General features: G+C 44.7%; 1 protein-coding gene across 1 annotated transcript in view; it reads right to left on the bottom strand.

Moving 5' to 3' along the window:
* phf12b (PHD finger protein 12b) overlaps positions 1-11,804 on the bottom strand; it is a 28,599-nt gene extending 16,795 nt beyond the window's left edge. The window contains 8 exon segments of the mRNA XM_079246256.1: positions 1,893-2,036; positions 2,991-3,155; positions 3,243-3,375; positions 3,704-3,824; positions 7,694-8,138; positions 9,118-9,190; positions 10,612-10,793; positions 11,094-11,804. Coding sequence (XP_079102382.1) covers positions 1,893-2,036; positions 2,991-3,155; positions 3,243-3,375; positions 3,704-3,824; positions 7,694-8,138; positions 9,118-9,190; positions 10,612-10,793; positions 11,094-11,159 — 1,329 coding nt within the window. The 5' untranslated portion in view covers positions 11,160-11,804.
* Between the last annotated feature and the right edge of the window lie 10,902 nt (positions 11,805-22,706).

Raw genomic sequence — 22,706 nt, 5'->3', positions numbered from 1 at the left:
CACGTTTCATGTCATCTTCACGTCACCTTTCATGTCATCTTCACGTCACCTTTCATGTCATCTTCACGTCACGTTTCATGTCATCTTCACGTCACGTTTCATGTCATCTTCACGTCACGTTTCATGTCATCTTCACGTCACGTTTCATGTAATTTTCACGTCACGTTTCATGTCATCTTCACGTCACGTTTCACGTCATCTTCATGTCACGTTTCACGTCATCTTCATGTCACGTTTCACGTCATCTTCATACAACGTTTCATGTCATCGTCATACAACGTTTCATGTCATCGTCATGTCACGTTCCATGTCATCTTCATGTCCCGCTTCATGTCATGTTTCATGTCATCTTCATGTAATTTTCACTTCATACGTTTCATGTGATCTTCATGTCACGTTTCATGTCATGTTCCATGTGATCTTCACGTCACGTTTCATGTCATCTTCATGTCACGTTTCATGTCATCTTCATGTCACGTTCCATGTCATCTTCATGTCACGTTCCATGTCATCTTCATGTCACGTTCCATGTCATCTTCATGTCACGTTCCATGTCATCTTCATGTCACGTTTCATGTCATCTTCATGTCACGTTTCATGTCATCTTCATGTCACGTTTCATGTCATCTTCATGTCACGTTTCATGTCATCTTCATGTCACGTTTCATGTCATGTTTCATGTCACGTTCCATGTCATGTTTCATGTCACGTTCCATGTCACGTTTCATGTCACGTTCCATGTCACGTTTCATGTCATCTTCGTCACGTTTCATGTCATCTTCGTCACGTTTCATGTCATCTTCATGTCACGTTTCATGTCATCTTCGTCACGTTTCATGTCATCTTTGTCACGTTTCATGTCATCTTCGTCACGTTTTATGTCATCTTCGTCACGTTTCATGTCATCTTCGTCACGTTTCATGTCATCTTCGTCACGTTTTGTCATCTTCGTCACGTTTCATGTCATCTTCGTCACGTTTCATGTCATCTTCATGTCACGTTTCATGTCATCTTCATGTCACGTTTCATGTCATCTTCGTCACGTTTCATGTCATCTTCGTGTCACGTTTCATGTCATCTTCATGTCACGTTTCATGTCATCTTCATGTCACGTTTCATGTCATCTTCATGTCACGTTTCATGTCATGTCATCTTCATGTCACGTTTCATGTCATGTCATCTTCATGTCACGTTTCATGTCATGTCATCTTCATGTCACGTTTCATGTCATGTCATCTTCATGTCACGTTTCATGTCATGTCATCTTCATGTCACGTTTCATGTCATGTCATCTTCATGTCACGTTTCATGTCATGTCATCTTCATGTCACGTTTCATGTCATCTTCATGTCACGTTTCATGTCATCTTCATGTCACGTTTCATGTCATCTTCATGTCACGTTTCATGTCATCTTCATGTCAAGTTTCATGTCATGTCATCTTCATGTCACGTTCCATGTCACGTTTCATGTCATCTTCATGTCACGTTTCATGTCATCTTCATGTCACGTTTCATGTCATCTTCATGTCACGTTCCATATCATCTTCATGTCACGTTTCATGTCATCTTCATTTCACGCTTCATGTCACCTTTACGTCATCTGTATGTTCATCTCATCTTCATGTCATGTTTCATGTCATCTTCATGAACCGAGGTGGATGCAGCAGAAAATAAATTAAAAATAAAAACAAGACAGAAGGGAAGAAGAGAGGAAAATAAAGATTATACTAAAGTATGTAAGACTGTTCCTGGATGGAGATATCTCGTACGACAGGTGGGATGCAGACTTAACGGGGGGCATGTCACAAGTTCTCTTATGTGTTTGTGAAATAAAATAGGTGAAGTGTAATGTTTCTGACATCCTGCGTGTGCTGGAGCTTCTTGGTCGTACCTCCTGCTGCTCAGCCTCTGTGGTCAGATGCTTTGAGGGTTGTTGGTCAGGGATGCCACCACACACCAGCTCCAACTGTCGCATCCCTGCAGGAAACAGCATGGCTGGAGGATTCTGGTACTGGAACTTGATGGCATCTGGTACCTGCGTAAGGACAATTCCATCACCAGTTTGCCAAATATCCATCATCTGGAGGTGGTTTTCTGTGAACGTTTCTGGCATCCATTTATCCAATAAAACGTGACTTATTTTCATTAGTGTGTTTAAACAGAGCAGCAGAAAAAGTTTGTGAAGTCTTATGCTGGGCGGACACTGTGCGATTTTAGAAATCTGACTGTCGGGGAAATGCTCCCACTGCACGACCGGGTTTGTCCCTCGTACTCTATCTGACCCGACGACATGTGTACTCATACTGTAAGACTGCTGTCAGCCACGATTATTGACAACCACAGCTCGTTGTCGGTGTCAGTCAGCGTGTGACTGCACGACGTGCTCGAGTGTGAACAACGAAAAACAAAGGTTCCTAGTTCCTATGACAACCACAGCGTGCCTGACAACAAGATGGCAAGCGGGCAGCACGTTGTTGCAGTTGTGTGCGCTGTCTTGTGTGCTGAAACGGAAAACTAAAGGAAACCTCGTCTTCTCTCCATAGCTCTAATCTATAGAGAACTAATAGAACTAATCTCTCTTCTAGCAGCTGTGTCCACCGCACACGTCTGAAGTTGGGGTTGCCCGCCACTGTTTAAAGCTCCACTGGTGTCTTCTGTGCAGGTGCGAACGTAGAATCGTGACGTAACACCACTCACACTGTACGAGCGACAGCGAACATTTCTGACATGCCAGAAGTTTGATCGGGAGGTCGCAGCATCATCGTTAGAACGTAGCAGCAATTAATCCTTCCTCGTGAGTGTTCTCACACTGTACGGCTCACGACCTCTCGACCGGACATCCCGACGCTACTATGTTTCCATGATGACGCAGCGTGGTCTGCGACAGCAAAATCGTGGTGAAATTCCCTCAAAATCGCACAGTGTCCGCCCGGCATTACTTTCACCATGAGAGGCAGAATGTAGTACAATGCATGAAGCAGGAGTCTACCTTTATGCTCCTCATGACCTGCTGGTGAGACGTGCGTCGGTTGGGAGCGTTCCGCCGGTGGACTCTATGCAGGAAGTCCAACTTGACGGCATGCTGAGACATCCTGTCCTGGAACTGGTCAAAGAGCTGGCAGCGTCTGGACAGGCTCAAGCTCCTCTGATTCAGCTGGACAATAAACACAGACTTGTAATAAAAAACTAGACTGGGCCAGAAATAAAAAAGAAGTGATGCAACACCAACCGCATATCTTACCACCAAGTGTTCAACATGATTGGGACACATCCATTTTCCAGCAGGTAACGCTGTGAGCGGAGGTTCCAGACAGTCCATGTGGAAGAGAAGTGGACAGTAATCACACTGGATCAGTGGAGCCAAGCGGCAACTCCTGGGACAGAGAACACAGCGCGGTCAGCAGAGTCACCAGCTTTACACATACACGTCCACGCCCCGTTCCTACACGTCCACGCCCAGTTCCTAGTTGTACACGCCCAGTTCCTACACGTCCACGCCCCGTTCCTAGTTGTACACGCCCAGTTCCTACACGTCCACGCCCCGTTCCTAGTTGTACACGCCCAGTTCCTACACGTCCACGCCCCGTTCCTAGTTGTACACGCCCAGTTCCTACAAGTCCACGCCCGGTTCCTATATGTACACGTCTGTTTGTAGGTGTACTTGTCTGGCTAACAGGTCTGGTTGTTTTGCTGAAAGCTCACCTGTTACATGAGAAGCAGACTTTGACTGGTAGAGGGACCAGACCGTTGGGGTCCAGCTCATGTTGAGGTCTTCTGAACGGCTTTCCTAGAAGTTCCTCTTTTCTCCTTCGCTTGCTACTTCCTGGAAAACAAAACATGACAAATTTGAGAATCATCTTTAGACTGTTGAAACATTTTTTTACACACAGACTGCAGCACAAAAATGTCCTGAACACATCTGAGTGTCCACATGAAAGACACCAGAAACGTCAGCATGATGATGTCTTAAAAATAAAGGCTAAAGTTACAATTCCACGAGAGAGCTTTGAGTTTTTAGCAATATTCAGTATTATATACACTATCCAAAGGAAAGCTCAGGTAAGAACAGGTGAAATAAGGAAGTTATCCTATTCAAAAAAGATATATGGAATATCCAGTTAGTTGTACACTCAGAAAATGAGTGTTAACTACACCGCTAGTTATAACCATTGCCAGCATATGAACATAACCAGATACAACCAGAACTAGCATATGAACATAACCAGATACAACCAGAACCAGCATATGAACATAACCAGATACAACCAGAACCAGCATCTGAACATAACCAGATACAACCAGAACCAGCATCTGAACATAACCAGATACAACCAGAACCAGCATCTGAACATAACCAGATACAACCAGAACCAGCATCTGAACATAACCAGATACAACCAGAACCAGCATCTGAACATAACCAGATACAACCAGAACCAGCATCTGAACATAACCAGATACAACCAGAACCAGCATCTGAACATAACCAGATACAACCAGAACCAGCATCTGAACATAACCAGATACAACCAGAACCAGCATCTGAACATAACCAGATACAACCAGAACCAGCATATGAACATAACCAGATACAACCAGAACCAGTATATGAACATAACCAGATACAACCAGAACCAGCCTATGAACATAACCAGATACAACCAGAACCAGCCTATGAACATAACCAGATACAACCAGAACCAGCAAATGAACATAACCAGATACAACCAGAACCAGCATATGAACATAACCAGATATAACCAGAACCAGCATATGAACATAACCAGAATCAGCATATGAACATAACCAGATACAACCAGAACCAGTAAATGAACATGACCAGATACAACCAGAACCAGTAAATGAACATAACCAGAACCAGCATATGAACATAACCAGATACAACCAGAACCAGCATATGAACATAACCAGATACAACCAGAACCAGCATATGAACATAACCAGATACAACCAGAACCAGCATATGAACATAACCAGATACAACCAGAACCAGCATATGAACATAACCAGATACAACCAGAACCAGCATCTGAACATAACCAGATACAACCGGAACCAGCATAAGAACATAACCAGATACAACCAGAACCAGCATATGAACATAACCAGATACAACCAGAACCAGCATCTGAACATAACCAGATACAACCAGAACCAGCATCTGAACATAACCAGATACAACCAGAACCAGCATCTGAACATAACCAGATACAACCAGAACCAGCATATGAACATAACCAGATACAACCAGAACCAGCATATGAACATAACCAGATACAACCAGAACCAGCATCTGAACATAACCAGATACAACCAGAACCAGCCTATGAACATAACCAGATACAACCAGAACCAGCCTATGAACATAACCAGATACAACCAGAACCAGCAAATGAACATAACCAGATATAACCAGAACCAGCATATGAACATAACCAGAATCAGCATATGAACATAACCAGAATCAGCATATGAACATAACCAGATACAACCAGAACCAGTAAATGAACATAACCAGATACAACCAGAACCAGTAAATGAACATAACCAGAACCAGCATATGAACATAACCAGATACAACCAGAACCAGCATATGAACATAACCAGATACAACCAGAACCAGCATATGAACATAACCAGATACAACCAGAACCAGCATATGAACATAACCAGATACAACCAGAACCAGCATAAGAACATAACCAGATACAACCAGAACCAGCATCTGAACATAACCAGATACAACCAGAACCAGCATCTGAACATAACCAGATACAACCAGAACCAGCATCTGAACATAACCAGATACAACCAGAACCAGCATATGAACATAACCAGATACAACCAGAACCAGCATATGAACATAACCAGATACAACCAGAACCAGCATATGAACATAACCAGATACAACCAGAACCAGCATATGAACATAACCAGATACAACCAGAACCAGCATAAGAACATAACCAGATACAACCAGAACCAGCATCTGAACATAACCAGATACAACCAGAACCAGCAAATGAACATAACCAGATACAACCAGAACCAGCATATGAACATAACCAGATACAACCAGAACCAGCATATGAACATAACCAGATATAACCAGAACCAGCCTATGAACATAACCAGATACAACCAGAACCAGCCTATGAACATAACCAGATACAACCAGAACCAGCAAATGAACATAACCAGATACAACCAGAACCAGCATATGAACATAACCAGATACAACCAGAACCAGCATATGAACATAACCAGATACAACCAGAACTAGCATATGAACATAACCAGATACAACCAGAACCAGTAAATGAACATAACCAGATACAACCAGAACCAGTAAATGAACATAACCAGAACCAGCATATGAACATAACCAGATACAACCAGAACCAGTAAATGAACATAACCAGATACAACCAGAACCAGTAAATGAACATAACCAGAACCAGCATATGAACATAACCAGATACAACCAGAATCAGTAAATGAACATAACCAGATACAACCAGAACCAGCATATGAACATAACCAGATACAACCAGAACCAGCATATGAACATAACCAGATACAACCAGAACCAGCATATGAACATAACCAGATACAACCAGAACCAGCATATGAACATAACCAGATACAACCAGAACCAGCATATGAACATAACCAGATACAACCAGAACCAGCATCTGAACATAACCAGATACAACCAGAACCAGCATAAGAACATAACCAGAACCAGCATAAGAACATAACCAGATACAACCAGAACCAGCATAAGAACATAACCAGATACAACCAGAACCAGCATATGAACATAACCAGATACAACCAGAACCAGCATATGAACATAACCAGATACAACCAGAACCAGCATATGAACATAACCAGATACAACCAGAACCACCATCTGAACATAACCAGATACAACCAGAACCACCATCTGAACATAACCAGATACAACCAGAACCAGCATCTGAACATAACCAGATACAACCAGAACCAGCATATGAACATAACCAGATACAACCAGAACCAGCATATGAACATAACCAGATACAACCAGAACCAGCATATGAACATAACCAGATACAACCAGAACCAGCATATGAACATAACCAGATACAACCAGAACCAGCATATGAACATAACCAGATACAACCAGAACCAGCATATGAACATAACCAGATACAACCAGAACCAGCATATGAACATAACCAGATACAACCAGAACCAGCCTATGAACATAACCAGATACAACCAGAACCAGCTAGGTAAATAAACCAAGACATTGACAGGTTTCAATAGAAACACTTTTTATATATTTTCACCATATTCTATTTTGGCTTTACAAATAAACATTAAATTTGAAACCAGGATCTAATTCCTGCTCCTGTGGAATACTGTCTCAGTCTACGTGTGCAAACGTCTCCAGGTCACTAAAATTCCTGTCTGCGTGCTGCAACGACCTTTCTCTAACCCCACCAACGTGGGGACGTTAAGTCAGGCGAACATGATGGCTAACATCTAACATCTTCCAGGACTTCTTCTGAAACCAGGCTGGACTCTGAGGTCTGCTTGGGTTTGTTGACCTGTTGGAGGTTCTGTGCATGAAGGCCAGATGAATCGAGGACTGCAGTACGCCAGTGGCTGGGAGGAACTCACCTGGCAGTGCCGTGGTGCAGGTGAGCTCGGTGGGCAGCTGGAACTGTGTGGGGTTTCTCTCCATGGCTGCTGCTATGAGGAGCTGAAAGGGCCTCTTGAGGAGGCGAGGAGCTGGAGCTGACTGTATAGCACCCTCTAGCTCTGCTCCTTGGACATCTTCCTCAGGCTCTGCTGTCTCCTCTTCTCCATCGTTCTGCTCCTCTGAAGGGGTAGGGGTGGACGAGGTGTTGGATGTGGGAGTCCCAGGCCGGCTGCTGGTCCTGCGGTCTAAAAGACGAACCTGGGCCACTCGTAGCCCGGGACCTGCCGCACCGGCCCCTGGAGGCAGCCCATCGAGGCGCAGCGGGCCAGTGTTGAGTTCCAGCTCCACCGGAGGAGACGTGGAGCATTTGGACGAGGACTTCTCCAGAAGACCATTAGTCTGCTCAGATCTCTGATCCCGCTTCTGACAAACACAAAGCAGATAAAATGATCGTTGTCACACACAGAATAAAGCCCAACATCACTGCAACGCTGAAACACAAGACATGAAGAGGAAAACACAAACTTATGAAACCAGAACACAAATGTCGTGTTTAGATTCACAACTAATCGCGTATCAAACCCCAAAGACCGTTAATATCACATTCTCCATGAGGGATTGTGTGTGTGCCATGTCAACACATCCATACAGAAAGAGTTACGCAACATCTGCGTGTTACTGCTTGTGTTACTGTGTAATCCAGGTCAAAATGCAGACACTGTACTTTCAGGACGCCTCAGCTGTCAGATTCTGGGGCTAAAATGATGTAAAATGAACGCATGAACTGATAAAGCAGCATAAAGTGCAACCAGAAGTTTGTAGAAATAACACACATAGATCAGCAGTGACCAAGTCTTTTCTTATCTGTACATCATTCTCTCACGTCTGAAAACACACACACACACACACACACACAGTTTCCATGTTTCCACACGTCTTCCTGCTACTATCTACCTGCTATCCTCACTGCTGCACCTCCACCTCAGCTGCATCCCAAACATCTTCTTGGCTTTATTCCAGCCATAGAGGATCATTATTTTCCTGCTTTTCTCATCACTTGTTGATCTTTGGCTGCTCCTGATTGGATGTTACCGTCAGTTTAAGCTCTCTGATTGGTGGAAAGTCTGACAGGAAGTGTCTTCATCATCATGTCCAGGTGAAAATAGAGGTCTCTTAGCAACATGGTAGTGATGGTGATGAAGATGTGATAAATAATGGTGGATTTACCATCTAGAGTCTCTGAATAAACACTACATGTTGGGTCTGGATTGTAAAACATGGTTTGAACATTATTTATGTCCGTAGTTTAAAGTTTAGCAGGGAGACTTATAATATGAAGGAATTCTTGGTCCAGGTCTTTCCTGGACAGCGACCATGAAGGCAAAAGCTCTGTGTCACTCACCTTTTTCCTTACATTGCAGCGATGACACATCCATTCTCCTGGAGGAAGCATTTCTTCACTCAGAGGGGGGTTACTATGGTGACAAAAAACAGATTCAGTCAAGATGCTGAGATTTATCAGCTAAAAGGGACTTTTTGTTTCAGAGCCAGTGACTGGGGGGACCTGAGGACACTCATTAAAGGTTTCCCTCTGACTCCCTCTGGTGGACCAAACGCTGAACTTTAACACGTGTACAAGATGTGAAAAGTTGTGTCAATATGCAATATGATTTTCACTCCATCTCACTCTAACTCACTTTATAATGTATCAATCATAAATGAAAAATGATACGTTTATACAAATAATATTTCATCTGCTTATTTAAATGATGGAACTGTTTTAAAGGAAAGTCTAAGGTTTAAGGTTTTTATTCATCTTGCTGTATGGCAGTAGATAATACTGTTTATCCACGTGAAGCAGCAGCCTGCTATTCATCATACTGCTACCAACAATCCAAGCAGGTCTGCAGACAATGCTGGTGGAAGCCTGATCATAAGCAGGGCCTGCACCAGTCTGGCCTTATAAGGACAAACTGGTTTGTTTGGTGGTTTCCAGGTGACAGTGAACTCAACAACTTTAATGAATCCTGCAGCAGATGTTGGAGGAAAACGGCCTCAAATCCTACATTTAGAGCCCGTTTGTGTCACTAACAAGTACGCAGTTTCAGAAAAAGACACGCTGAGTTTTACTGGGAAACAATCTGCTGTCTTACTGGGAAAAAATCTGCTGCCAGAGCTGGTAGGAAAGGTTGGTAAGATGGCGCTGGAGGAGGAAAGAGAGCAGGGAGGTCGCCATATTGTAAACACAGACTCCATTTTTAGCGGCTACGGCAGGAGATGAGGACTGCAGTCCGCTTCACCACACAGCACCTCCGTTTCAATACACGGAAACTACATGCATGTTATATTAACGCATGCCAGTCTTAAGCTGAGGAACAGAGGGCAACAGCCTGGGTTTGACCCGCAGATCTAACGGCACATTATCCGCTAAGCAAGCAGAAGGAACCATCCATCCACCGCAACACAAGCCCCGGATCCATCCATCCACCGCAACACAAGCCCCGGATCCATCCATCCACCGCAACACAAGCCCCGGATCCATCCATCCACCGCAACACAAGCCCCGGATCTACACGGCTCAACCCCACAGCATATTACCGCCGAGCCTCCGGTGTGTTTTAATGCAGCTTTGTCTCGGTATAAATCTGCTTTATTAAATATTCACCCTTCCAGAGGAAACATAAAACACCACGGTGTTCTCTGCCGCCCTCCTCTGGTTATTTAGACACCAGAAAGCAGCTTACAACCCAATAAACAGTCCCGACTGGTCAAAGTTAACCATTAAAAAGCTCAACCGAATGTAATTTATCATCCTGTATGATAAAAGCTGATGACATGAACAGCGGGTCCTGCCTCTCATGCAGCCGCAGGAGCCAGCATGGTTCCCGTCTCTTACCAGCACTGGAGGTGGAAGGCTGCCGGGCAGTGGTCGCAGCACAGCAGATCGCCCCCCTCCCGGCAGCTGTCGCAGGTGTCGTGGTTGGTGGCCCTGCCGCTCCTCCGTACGTCTCTCACCAACTTCCGACTCCTCTTCTCCACATCCTCAGACTTCGGGGGTGCGAGTAGTGTTTGGATTTGCTGTGAAAACCAGCGAACCGGTGAGAAAGACCCCCGGCTGGACATGTACCCTGCTGCGGGGATGCATGCAGCCGACCCCGGCTGGACGTGTACCCTGCTGCGGGGATGCATGCAGCCGACCCCGGCTAAGCCTCGGAGCAGCTTCAGGGCCTCCACAATCAACACCAACTTATTTTACCAACACAGTTCTTAATAAAACACCATAACGGTGATAAAAACTGCGTTTCGGAAAACGGAAAATAAAAGTCATGAACAATAAATGGTAATAATCCAAGCGAGGCCTCCAGCAGAAAAACCTACCTCCATTAAGCCCCCAGAGGTATCCAGGTCGTACACAATCGTCGGGGTCTCCATTTTGTCCCACATTCATCCAGGAACAGACGCTGCAAACTGATTTCTTGGTACAAAGCTCTTGGTGTACAGAGCAGCGACAATAAATCCTGCAGAAATGGAATATTTCCGCTGAGCGGGCCAGCGGATGGCTGGCCAGCCGCCGCTAGCCGGCTAAAGAAGCTACCGTTAGCCGGCTAAAGAAGCTAACCAGCCGTTGCTAGCGACCGTTAGCAGCCGCTAGCCTGCTAACTACCGTTAGCCTGCTAGCTACCGTTAGCCGGCTAAAGAGGCTAACGAGACGTCAACCAGTCAAGGTTGTGGAGCTAGCAGGCTCGCTAGCTGGTGATGTTGCCCCAAAAAGACAACAAAAATTAAACGAAACCTTGCAATCCGGACGCTGGCTTGTCAAAACGTCATTCCATAAGATATTTAGTGTTCTATCAGCTCTGGATCGTTGCTCTGCGTTACTAAACCCATGCGCGGCCTAGCTGGCCAGCCGAGGATCTGGTTTGTGGTCCTGCAGAAAGGAGCCTGGAAAATCTGCAAACCCGTCCGCTCCCATTATCAGCAGGAGATGGAACCAAAACGAGGAGATTCAGCGTGTTGCGGTCCAAAGCACGGCTTATCAGCGGACTGAGAAGGGTTATTCCTGCAATCTGAGGTGTAGAGATGCAGAAGTATCTGATGTTATTGTTGTGGAAAAGCTGCATCTACTGGCTGCTAGCAGCATCCTCCGCCAGTTGGCGCAACCGCGAACCGCCGCACGCGCATGCGCATTTCAACCGGTTGCATACAACGTCAAAGAGGAGAGCAGGACAGGATCCGTGTGCTCTTTCTGCAGAAGAATGGATGTAAAACTTTCTTTTAGTGGTCCTGATATGAGGTAAAACAAAAGCCTCAGTTGTCCTGTTAGTGAAGAACTAACCGCTGTTTGTGTGAATAATATGAGTAAGCTGCTGCTAAGGACGCCTCCCGGCTAAGCTACGCGCTGCAGGCCCTGCACGTCACCTTTACGTCTCCTTTCAGCATCTTACCTGCACGTCACCTTTACGTCTCCTGTCAGCATCTTACCTGGACGTCACCTTTACGTCTCCTGTCAGCATCTTACCTGGACGTCACCTTTACGTCTCCTGTCAGCATCTTACCTGCGCGCGCTGCTTCACCTGGAGGTGCTGCTTTTTGTCTTTTCATTTATTTCCTTATCTTTAATGGAAACGCTGGTAAAAAACATAACAATGATTGTTTATTATATACTTCTATCAGTATTCCCAATAATTTCACTTGAATGTGACTTCAGTTTGTATGACGAGGTGAGTCAGTTCAGGTGGTCACGATTACTATACACATGTGGAAATGTACACGTATGTACGTTTAAAATGACTTGTAGATGGTAAAAAGTCACTGATCATGATGTGAAATACTGGATTTTAAATACCTGTGATGAATTTTTTGTGATCTTGCAGATGTATTGTCATCTGGAAACTGTAATGCACGCAGAAACAAGTAAATAAGCTTAATTTTAATTAAATAAAAACTATTCAAATAAATTAGTCATCTTTAGATAATATGAAAATTAATGTGTATAGTAGAAAATATATTTAATGTATAAGAGGTTTACATATTTAGGAACTTAATTTCATAAATGTTTTAATTTGAAAACAAACATTTTATTTAATAGATTTCTTCTCGGCTATATTATAAATCTGTCAATAAAATAAAATAACTGGACTGGCGACCTGTCCAGGGTGTACCCCACCTCTTGCCCTAAGGCTGCTGGGATAGGCTCCAGCTCCCCGCGACTATTAATCGGTCAATGCCGTTTGAATGATGAATGCAAATAAAATAAGAAAATTAATAATACAATAAAATTATATGAATTAAAACAAGGAAAATGAGGTTGAAATAGAGTTTATTGATGATTAATCATTCTGAAAGGATAGTTGAGTAAATGTAAACATCTTGACAATGTACTTTCTGCAATAAAACAGAAAAGTCGGGAAAAGTTAAGTTTTCCTTGTATTGGGTGATTATGCTGTTTTCAAACTGGTCTGACCCAGAACCAGAACTAAGGTTTTTGGTGGATGGACAGATGGATGGATGGATGGATGAATTGATGGATGATGATGGATGGATGATGGATTGATGGATGGATGGATGGATGATGGAAAGATGATGGATGATGGATGGATGATGGATTGATGGATGATGGGTGGATGATGGATGGATGAATTGATGGATGATGATGGATGGATAGATGGATGATGGATTGATGGATGGTGGGTGGATGATGGATGATGGATGGATGGGTGATGGATGATGGATGGATGATTGATGGATGGATGGATTATGGATGAATGAATGATGGATGGATGATGATGGATGGATGAGGGATGGATGGATGGATGGATGAAGGATGGATGATGGATGATGAATGGATGGATGGAAGATGGATAGATGGATGAATGATGGGTGGATGATGGATGGATGGATGGACGGAGATGGATGGATGGATGATGGATGATGGATAGATGGATGAATGATGGATGGATGATGGATAGATGGATGAATGATGGATGGATGATGGATGGATGGATGAATGATGGATGGATGATGGATGGAAGATGGATGGGTGGATGATGGATGGATGGATGATGGATGAATGGATGGATGAATGATGGATGGATGGATGATTGATGATGGCTGGATGGATGATGGATGGATGGATGGATGATGGATGGATGGATGGTGGATGGATGGATGGACGGCTGGTGGATGGATGGATGGATGGATGGATGGATGGATGGATGATGGATGGAAGGATGGATGGATGATGGATGGATGGATGATGGATGGATGGATGATGGATGGATGGATGGATGGATGATGGATGGATGGATGGATGATGGATGGATGATGGATGGATGGATGGATGATGGATGGATGGATGGATGATGGATGGATGGATGGTGGATGGATGGATGGACGGATGGTGGATGGATGGATGGATGGATGGATGGATGATGGATGGATGGATGGATGATGGATGGAAGGATGGATGGATGATGGATGGATGGATGATGGATGGATGGATGATGGATGGATGGATGGATGATGGATGGATGGATGGATGGATGATGGATGGATGGATGGATGATGGATGGATGGATGGATGGATGGATGATGGATGGATGGATGGATGGATGATGGATGGATGGATGATGGGTGGATGATGGATGATGGATGGATGGGTGATGGATGATGGATGGATGATTGATGGATGGATGAAGAATGAATGATGGATGGATTATGGATGAATGAATGATGGATGGATGATGGATGGATGACGGATGATGGATGGATGGATGGATGGATGGATGAAGGATGGATGATGGATGATGAATGGATGGATGGAAGATGGATAGATGGATGAATGATGGGTGGATGATGGATGGATGGATGGACGGAGATGGATGGATGGATGATGAATGGATGATGGAAGATGGATAGATGGATGAATGATGGATGGATGATGGATGGATGACGGATGATGGATGGATGGATGGATGGATGGATGAAGGATGGATGATGGATGATGAATGGATGATGGAAGATGGATAGATGGATGAATGATGGATGGATGATGGATGGATGATGGATAGATGGATGGATGATGGATGGATGGATGAATGATGGATGGATGATGGATGGAAGATGGATGGGTGGATGATGGATGGATGGATGATGGATGAATGGATGGATGAATGATGGATGGATGGATGATTGATGATGGCTGGATGGATGATGGATGGATGGATGGATGGATGATGGATGATGGATGGATGGATGGATGATGGATGGATGGATGGTGGATGGATGGATGGATGATGGATGGATGGATGGATGGATGATGGATGGAAGGATGGATGGATGATGGATGGATGGATGATGGATGGATGGATGATGGATGGATGGATGGATGGATGATGGATGGATGGATGGATGGATGGATGGATGATGGATGGATGGATGGATGATGGATGGATGGATGATGGATGATGGATGGATGGATGGATGATGGATGGATGGATGATGGATGATGGATGGATGGATGATGGATGATGGATGATGGATGGATGGATGATGGATGGATGGATGATGGATGGATGGATGATGGATGGATGGTGGATGGATGGATGGATGATGGATGGATGGATGGATGGATGATGGATGATGGATGGATGGATGATGGATGGATGGTGGATGGATGGATGGATGATGGATGGATGGATGATGGATGATGGATGGATGGATGATGGATGATGGATGGATGGATGATGGATGGATGGATGATGGATGGATGATGGATGGATGGATGGATGGATGATGGATGGATGGTGGATGGATGGATGGATGATGGATGGATGGATGATGGATGGATGGTGGATGGATGGATGGATGATGGATGGATGGATGATGGATGGATGGATGGATGGATGGATGGATGGTGGATGGATGGATGGATGATGGATGGATGGATGGATGGATGATGGATGGATGGATGATGGATGGATGGATGATGGATGGATGGTGGATGGATGGATGGATGATGGATGGATGGATGATGGATGATGGATGGATGGATGATGGATGGATGGATGATGGATGGATGGTGGATGGATGGATGGATGATGGATGGATGGTGGATGGATGGATGGTGGATGGATGGATGGTGGATGGATGGATGGATGATGGATGATGGATGGATGGATGATGGATGGATGGTGGATGGATGGATGGTGGATGGATGGATGGATGATGGATGGATGGTGGATGGATGGATGGATGATGGATGGATGGATGATGGATGGATGGATGATGGATGGATGGTGGATGGATGGATGGATGATGGATGGATGGATGATGGATGGTGGATGGATGGATGGATGATGGATGGATGGATGATGGATGGATGGTGGATGGATGGATGGATGATGGATGGATGGATGATGGATTGTGTAACGTCATGGTTTTTAGATCTTGCACTGCTCCATGTTTATTTCGTGGGTTTATGTGTATTCCTGTATTTCGTCTTGTATGATGGTTCTGTTCGAGCCTCTACCTGCTCTTTGAACACAGATGGACGTTCGCAGTGTTTTCTATAAACCACCATCTTTCTTGTACTTGTGTTTATTAACCAGCATAATGCAAATAAAACTGGAATAATGAAAGATGATTAAAATGTCGCCTGTGCAGTGTGTAACTGCACAGGCGACATTGTGTATCTCACTTTCAGCGGTTAAGGTCTGAAAGTGATGTTTGGTTTTGTGTTGTTGAATGTTTTTCCAGCATGTTGTGTTTGTGACTTCCTCCGGCTGCACGTCCTGCAGAATCCTCATCCCGACGAGGAAAAGGCCGTTATCTGGTCATACACAGGCCTCATCAGTGCTGCTGTCTCTTATCTGTATCCTGGTTGGCAGGAGGAAAAAATCATCAAATCCCAACAAGAAGGGAAAATAGAAGTATAAAACACAGTAATACTCCAGTAAAATAAATTAAATATATTGATAACCTCCTCATGTATAATTGCTTTTGTTTTAATATTTTTTCAGGATTGAAAGAAGTTATGATTGTTTAAGGTGAAGATGGTAGTTTAGAGGTAGTTCATGATTCTTTCTCATCCCCTTCCAGGAAAGGACAGCATTAATATGTTTATTATGAAATGTGGATACAACTCACAGACATCATTTATACCAATCAAATGCTTGTGAAATGATCACACAGCATAATGAGTAGATCCAGTAGAAATACAACAATAAGTCTTTGAAGATGGGAATAGAAATAATTCGATCACATTTTAGTACAGCAACATTAATCAGCTTACTTCAACTGAAATAACATAAAGCTCAAGAACCTGCATCAAGCCAATAAAATATTAAAACATCACTTAGTGTGTCAGGCTGGCGTGATGCAGACGGGAAACACTGTAGCTGCTCCAACATGTTGTTTCTTTTCCTAAAAGTCTCAAAGTGTTTCACAGTTCTGGTGACTTCCGCGCTCCCAGCGGGACTCCTCCATCCACATGCAGGAGAAGAGAGCCCTGCATCGCGGCCTGAAGTCCCCCCAGCTTTCTACACACACAGCTGAATCATGTGGATGAAAAACAGACGGTTTCTATGAAACGCCTGAATCTGAGGGGATCTGGTTGTGAGATCTTTCTCTAGGAGTTCATGGTGGTCTGGGATTTTTTCAGCTTTATGTGTGATCAGACTTCAGCAGCACTCAGAACTGGACCCTGAGATCAGTTTCAGTCTTCATTCAGAGAGCAATGTTTGTCAAACACCATTTGCACCAATATGAAGGTTGTGCATGAAGAGCCAACAGAGAAAGAGACGAAGCGACAGTAAAAGTTAACGGCTGCTTCTCCTGGCTCCTCCTGTTGCAGGAAGATGTCAGACAGAAACTGGTTTTCCTCCAGTCAGCTGAAGGACAACTTCCTGATGATTCACAGTGACAGCTGACACTCAGAGGAAAAGTTTAAACCAGACCCACCTGGCTGATGCAGGACGGGTCATGTGCAGCCCTCACCAGCAGAGGGCGACACTGCTCACATGTTGGAACTGGTTCAAATCTAGAAAATCTGTATTTTACTGTAGTATTGGCCACATTTCACAGCATTCCAGCCGGGCAGACAGGACACCTTCATCAGCCATCTGCACCAGATTTTAAAGATTAGAGGAGTTTTTATTGGCAGAGCTTCTTTCAGCAAACGTCTGGAAACTGGAATGGAAGTTAAAAAATCACTTTACCAAAGAGAAACACAGAAAAACGTTCATATTCTGACAGAGCTGAGAGTGTCCCCTCTACATCATGCTTTCTTTTATGGTATGTTTCCCTCCATACTGGCATTGATTGTTCAGTGTTGAAATTCACCACTTCAGTAAGGAATGGAAATAGAAACTAAATGTACAGTTTAATAATAAACTATTCAGGTTGTTAAGAAATAAATAAATAAAAAAAATCTAATTACCAAAAAAAGAAAAGATCCATGTTTCCTCTTCTCCCACAACAGTGGAGTCTCACCGGCAGCAGCAAGCTGCAACCTCTTAACCTCAATTTGCTATTAAAACTAATAATGAAGCACAAAATGAACAACAGAAAGACTGGGATGAAAAAAAGATACAATTACATATCAAATTCATATAAAAAAAAAAAGATAATTAGAAGCAAACAGATGAAGTGATTTAGACAAATTCGACAAAATGAATAAACAAAATGAGAAAATAAGGAATTTAAATGATACCAGATAAACTGAGCAGAGTCCAGAAGCCTGTACTGTACCTGGCACCCAGACATCCGGATCTGCGGTAAAATGGTCATCAACTCGGGCATTCAAGCCCGAGTTTTCCCTCCTGACCAGAGATCCAGGGTGGAAACGTGGCCAAGCTGACCGGGACAACCCCTGCAGCGCTGCTGCGTGGAAGAACAGACATCAGTCCGCAGAAACATGAAGAATTTAACACATCTTCCAGACCAGAAGCAAGACTGTTGCCACAGCAACTGCCAGGAATGCTGGAAGTAAATCGCTGATTCTGTTAACAAGTTATTGATGAGAATATACAATATTAACTCCTGGGACAAAGTAGATCCCTCTGATCCAGCCCAGACATCATGTCTTCCTGCTGTCCATCCAGGAGGCTCCGGATCCCCCCCTCAGTCAGTTCTGTGTTGGGGTTTTAGCTCCTCACTGCAACGACATTAGTTGTGTGTTCCTCGCTTCTGCTGTGTGTTTACGTTATGACTAACCTCATTATTTCTGGTGGAGCCGGCAGGGTTTGCATGATGGGGAGGCGAGGAGCTCCTCTAACACAGGGGGAGCCAGAAAAAGCAGGAAATCCATGTCAACTTTCCAATAAGGTTCCTTGTATATCTTGAAGAGAACAGCATTAACTCGTCGCGTGCTCGTTGAGTTATTTTAGTCTTCTTCTCCATGCTGCACCGTGGACAGATGCATTGTTCGCTGTGACGACTGTACAACAACTTATGCCTCTTTTTGAGGTTGTTAAAATAACTTTCTGTCTCTGTTTGTGTGGGATGTGTTTACAGGAACCATATGTGCACTAATATTAATGCACGTGCACAAGACTTGTGAAGGCGTGGCGCACGCCTGAAGATAAGGCTCCCCCCATGGGCCTGATGTTATTCGAGCCACGGCTACACAGACTTGGAACAAGTCAACAACAAGTAAAAACCATTGTGCGAAGTGGTCGTGACAAGGCTTCGTTTCTTCTGAAATGACTTCTGAAATCAGAAGTCGTTCATGTGATGTTGTTTGTAGCCCGCAGTGATGCACTGCAGCTTCAGCATCTGGCTCCGTCAGCTGACAAACGTGGCCGTCCAGCCAATATAAATCTGTAGTCTTCTTAGAGAACGTAACGAAGATCAGAAGGTTTGCATCCATCCCTGAACACGCATGATCATCGAACTACTTCTCTCCCAGTCCGTCCACCAACAGGATCTTCCAAAAAGGGCTAGTTTCCCAGGAGAACTGATTGGTCAGGAGGAGCTCTTTTATCCAGAACATAGCCTGCTACAGAGCTTAGCTGTTCAGCATTAGTTACCATGGTGATTGACCACGATAGGATGGAAAGCCCTGGGTCATCCCTGAAGGTACCTCGACAAGAGAAAATCCAGTTTCCTTCAACAAGTCTCGGAAGCAGTTTGCAGTAAATTTACAAGAGGAAGCTGAAAAGTTTCTGTAAATTCTAACAGATTAATTTAACAGCGTCAACCTAGTGAATAAATCTAAAGATATTAAAGTGTCTACTTCAACCAAACCTGCAAAGATCAACAGGAAAGCTGGGATGAAGACAAGAGGATGAGCTGGACAAGATGGATGTCCCTAACTGAGACTGTAACTGTTAAAGGAAAGGGAGGATGGCAGAACGTCGCAGAAACCAGAATGATGACGGAATAAGAGAGGAAACAGTTCAGGCAGATGTCTGCTGGCAGGGCACAGTGGTACATGTCCTCCAGATGGTCTGCACTCGTCTGTTAATTAACCTTTGATTTGTGTCAGTCGTGTTGCAGCAGGGAAACTCCAAACCCCTGCAGGAGTGCAGCACCTCCAGGTCTGGAGGTTGGATCCCAGGCAAAGACCAAAAAACAGAAGAGAATCACAGAAAAAGCCATGATCCAAAAGTTCTGCAGGACGGATGGTCATACAAGACATCTTGTTAGTAGGCTGCATGAAGACCAGATAGTCTTACTGGTGGAGGCAATCTGGACCAGGTGCATCTCATAATCAGCCTCATGCAGGAGAGCTAGCAGGCAAAACGCTACAGATCCAAACAATAACAGGTAAACATGATGTGACCAGAATCAGAGCTCACTCACTCATTCATTTTCCTCTATCCGCTTATCCAACTCGCTGGAGCCTATCCCAGCTGTCCCTGGGCGAAAGGCAGGGTACACCCTGGACACCTCGCCAGTCCATCACAGGACCAGAATCAGAGCTTCAGGGGCAAGTTTTTCTCTGTGGAATCGTGTGGTGAATCATGATCATGTCCACCAGTTCACATCAGACTGGATCCCTAGGTAACAGAAGACTGGATTACCCTTCCTCCTGGATCCAGACAGGTTAGTTCCAGTCGGCTCTGCATACGTGGAGGAAGACAGATTATAAGTATGCTAACTCTTCATTTGTTTGTCTGTCAGGAACTGTTGTGGTTCCTGCTCTGGCATGTGCTGCAGTGGTTGCCTGTTTCCCCAGCAACAAGATCAGCACCTGGTTCTCATCTAATAATCAGCAGCAGCACTACAGCAGACCAGCTCAGTCTTCCAGTCATTGTCTGATTGTTGTTCACCAGTGGTACAGCTCTCGGCCATTCTCAGCATTTTTGCCAAATTTCCCCTGCCTGATTTAACCTGGTTTATCCATTTTTTTTTTCACCCAGAGAGTCCTATCTGTCTGCCCGCATGCCTGCTAATCTGCCTGGGGGGGAAAAGGAAACAAAACTCTTATTGAATCTTGAGCACGTCTGCGTTTGGATCCTGAACCCCACTCCGAACTCACAACAGAACAATCTGAATTCAACATACACATGTTCTCCACACGAGTGTTTAGTGCACAATGATTCAAACATAGTTGAACTGTTCTTGTGATCACAGCAGTCTGCAGGAATAAAGATTATTAGAGGACAATATGATGACAGTACTGCTATAATGGTAGTCTTCAGACAGTGGTGAAAGGAACAACAGCTGGTCTGATCCGTTTCCTTCATTGAGTGTCTAAATGTGTTGGAACTTCCTTTATTCACACTATGATAATTTATGTATATCTTTAATAAATGATGTTACACACAGGAAAGAAGGAATCTGAATGAGTCCGATTGCAAATGTGTTGCCCGAAAGACTCATATACCACAAGGACATAAAGACCATGGTCCTCAGCCGGAATAGGGTGGATTGCCCTCTCCGGGTCGGGAGTCAGGTCCTGCCTCAAGTGGAGGAGTTTAAATATGTTGGGGTCTTGTTCACGAGTGAGGGAAGGATGGAGCGCGAGATCGACAGACGGATCGGTGCGGCGTCTGCAGTAATGCGGACTCTGCACCGGTCTGTCGTGGTGAAGAAGGAGCTGAGCCAGAAGGCGAAGCTCTCCATTTACCAGTCGATCTACGTTCCCACCTTCACCTATGGTCATGAGCTGTGGGTCGTGACTGAAAGAACGAGATCTCGTATACAGGCGGCTGAAATGAGTTTCCTCCGCAGGGTGGCCGGGCTCTCCCTTAGAGATAGGGTGAGGAGCTCAGTCATCCGGGAGGAGATCAGAGTAGAGCCGCTGCTCCTCCGCATCGAGAGGAACCAGTTGAGGTGGCTCGGGCATCTGGTCAGGATGCCTCCTGGACCTCCCTGGTGAGGTGTTCCAGGCACGTCCCTCTGGGAGGAGACCCCGGGGAAGACCCAGGACACGCTGGAGGGATTATATCTCTCGGCTGGCCTGGGAACGCCTCGGGATCCCCCCCGCAGAGTTGGCAAATGTGGCTGGGGAGAGGGAAGTCTGGGCTTCCCTGCTTAGGCTGCTGCCCCCGCGACCCGACCCCGGATAAGCGGCAGAAGATGGACGGATGGGCGAGCGGACGGGTGGATGGATGGATGGATAGGCATAAAGCTGAGATATGAACAGTTGCACCAACTACAAGATGCAACTTGTGGCCAAAACATTCTGATGTCATTCATCTTAATTAACCCTCTGTCTTTTTGTCTCTGCATGGTTTCTGTTTCATCCCAGCGCCAAGCGTGGTTTTCCACCCAGCCGAGGAAGCATTTCCTGCATGAGGTCTCTGATAATCAGACAGAAATAGTTTTTTAAGCTTCCTGAGGGAAGTGAAGGAGGGAAGATCCTCAGCTCTACCAGTCATTTCTTTGTGTCGTATCACAGTTTAAACAGATCCAGAGTTCGTTGCAAGTAACGTAACAAGTTCCACCATTGCTTTATTTTTTGATAATCAACAGCAGATAAGTAAAATAGTGCCTTTTTAAATTGAGTGTTAACATACAACATGTTTTATTTCAGCAGAGTTG

This window comes from Telmatherina bonti, assembly GCF_933228915.1.
Source record: "Telmatherina bonti genome assembly, chromosome: 9".
Taxonomy (NCBI): domain Eukaryota; kingdom Metazoa; phylum Chordata; class Actinopteri; order Atheriniformes; family Telmatherinidae; genus Telmatherina; species Telmatherina bonti.
Note: the sequence above shows the minus strand (reverse complement) of the source record. Positions and strands in the feature narration are given on the sequence as shown.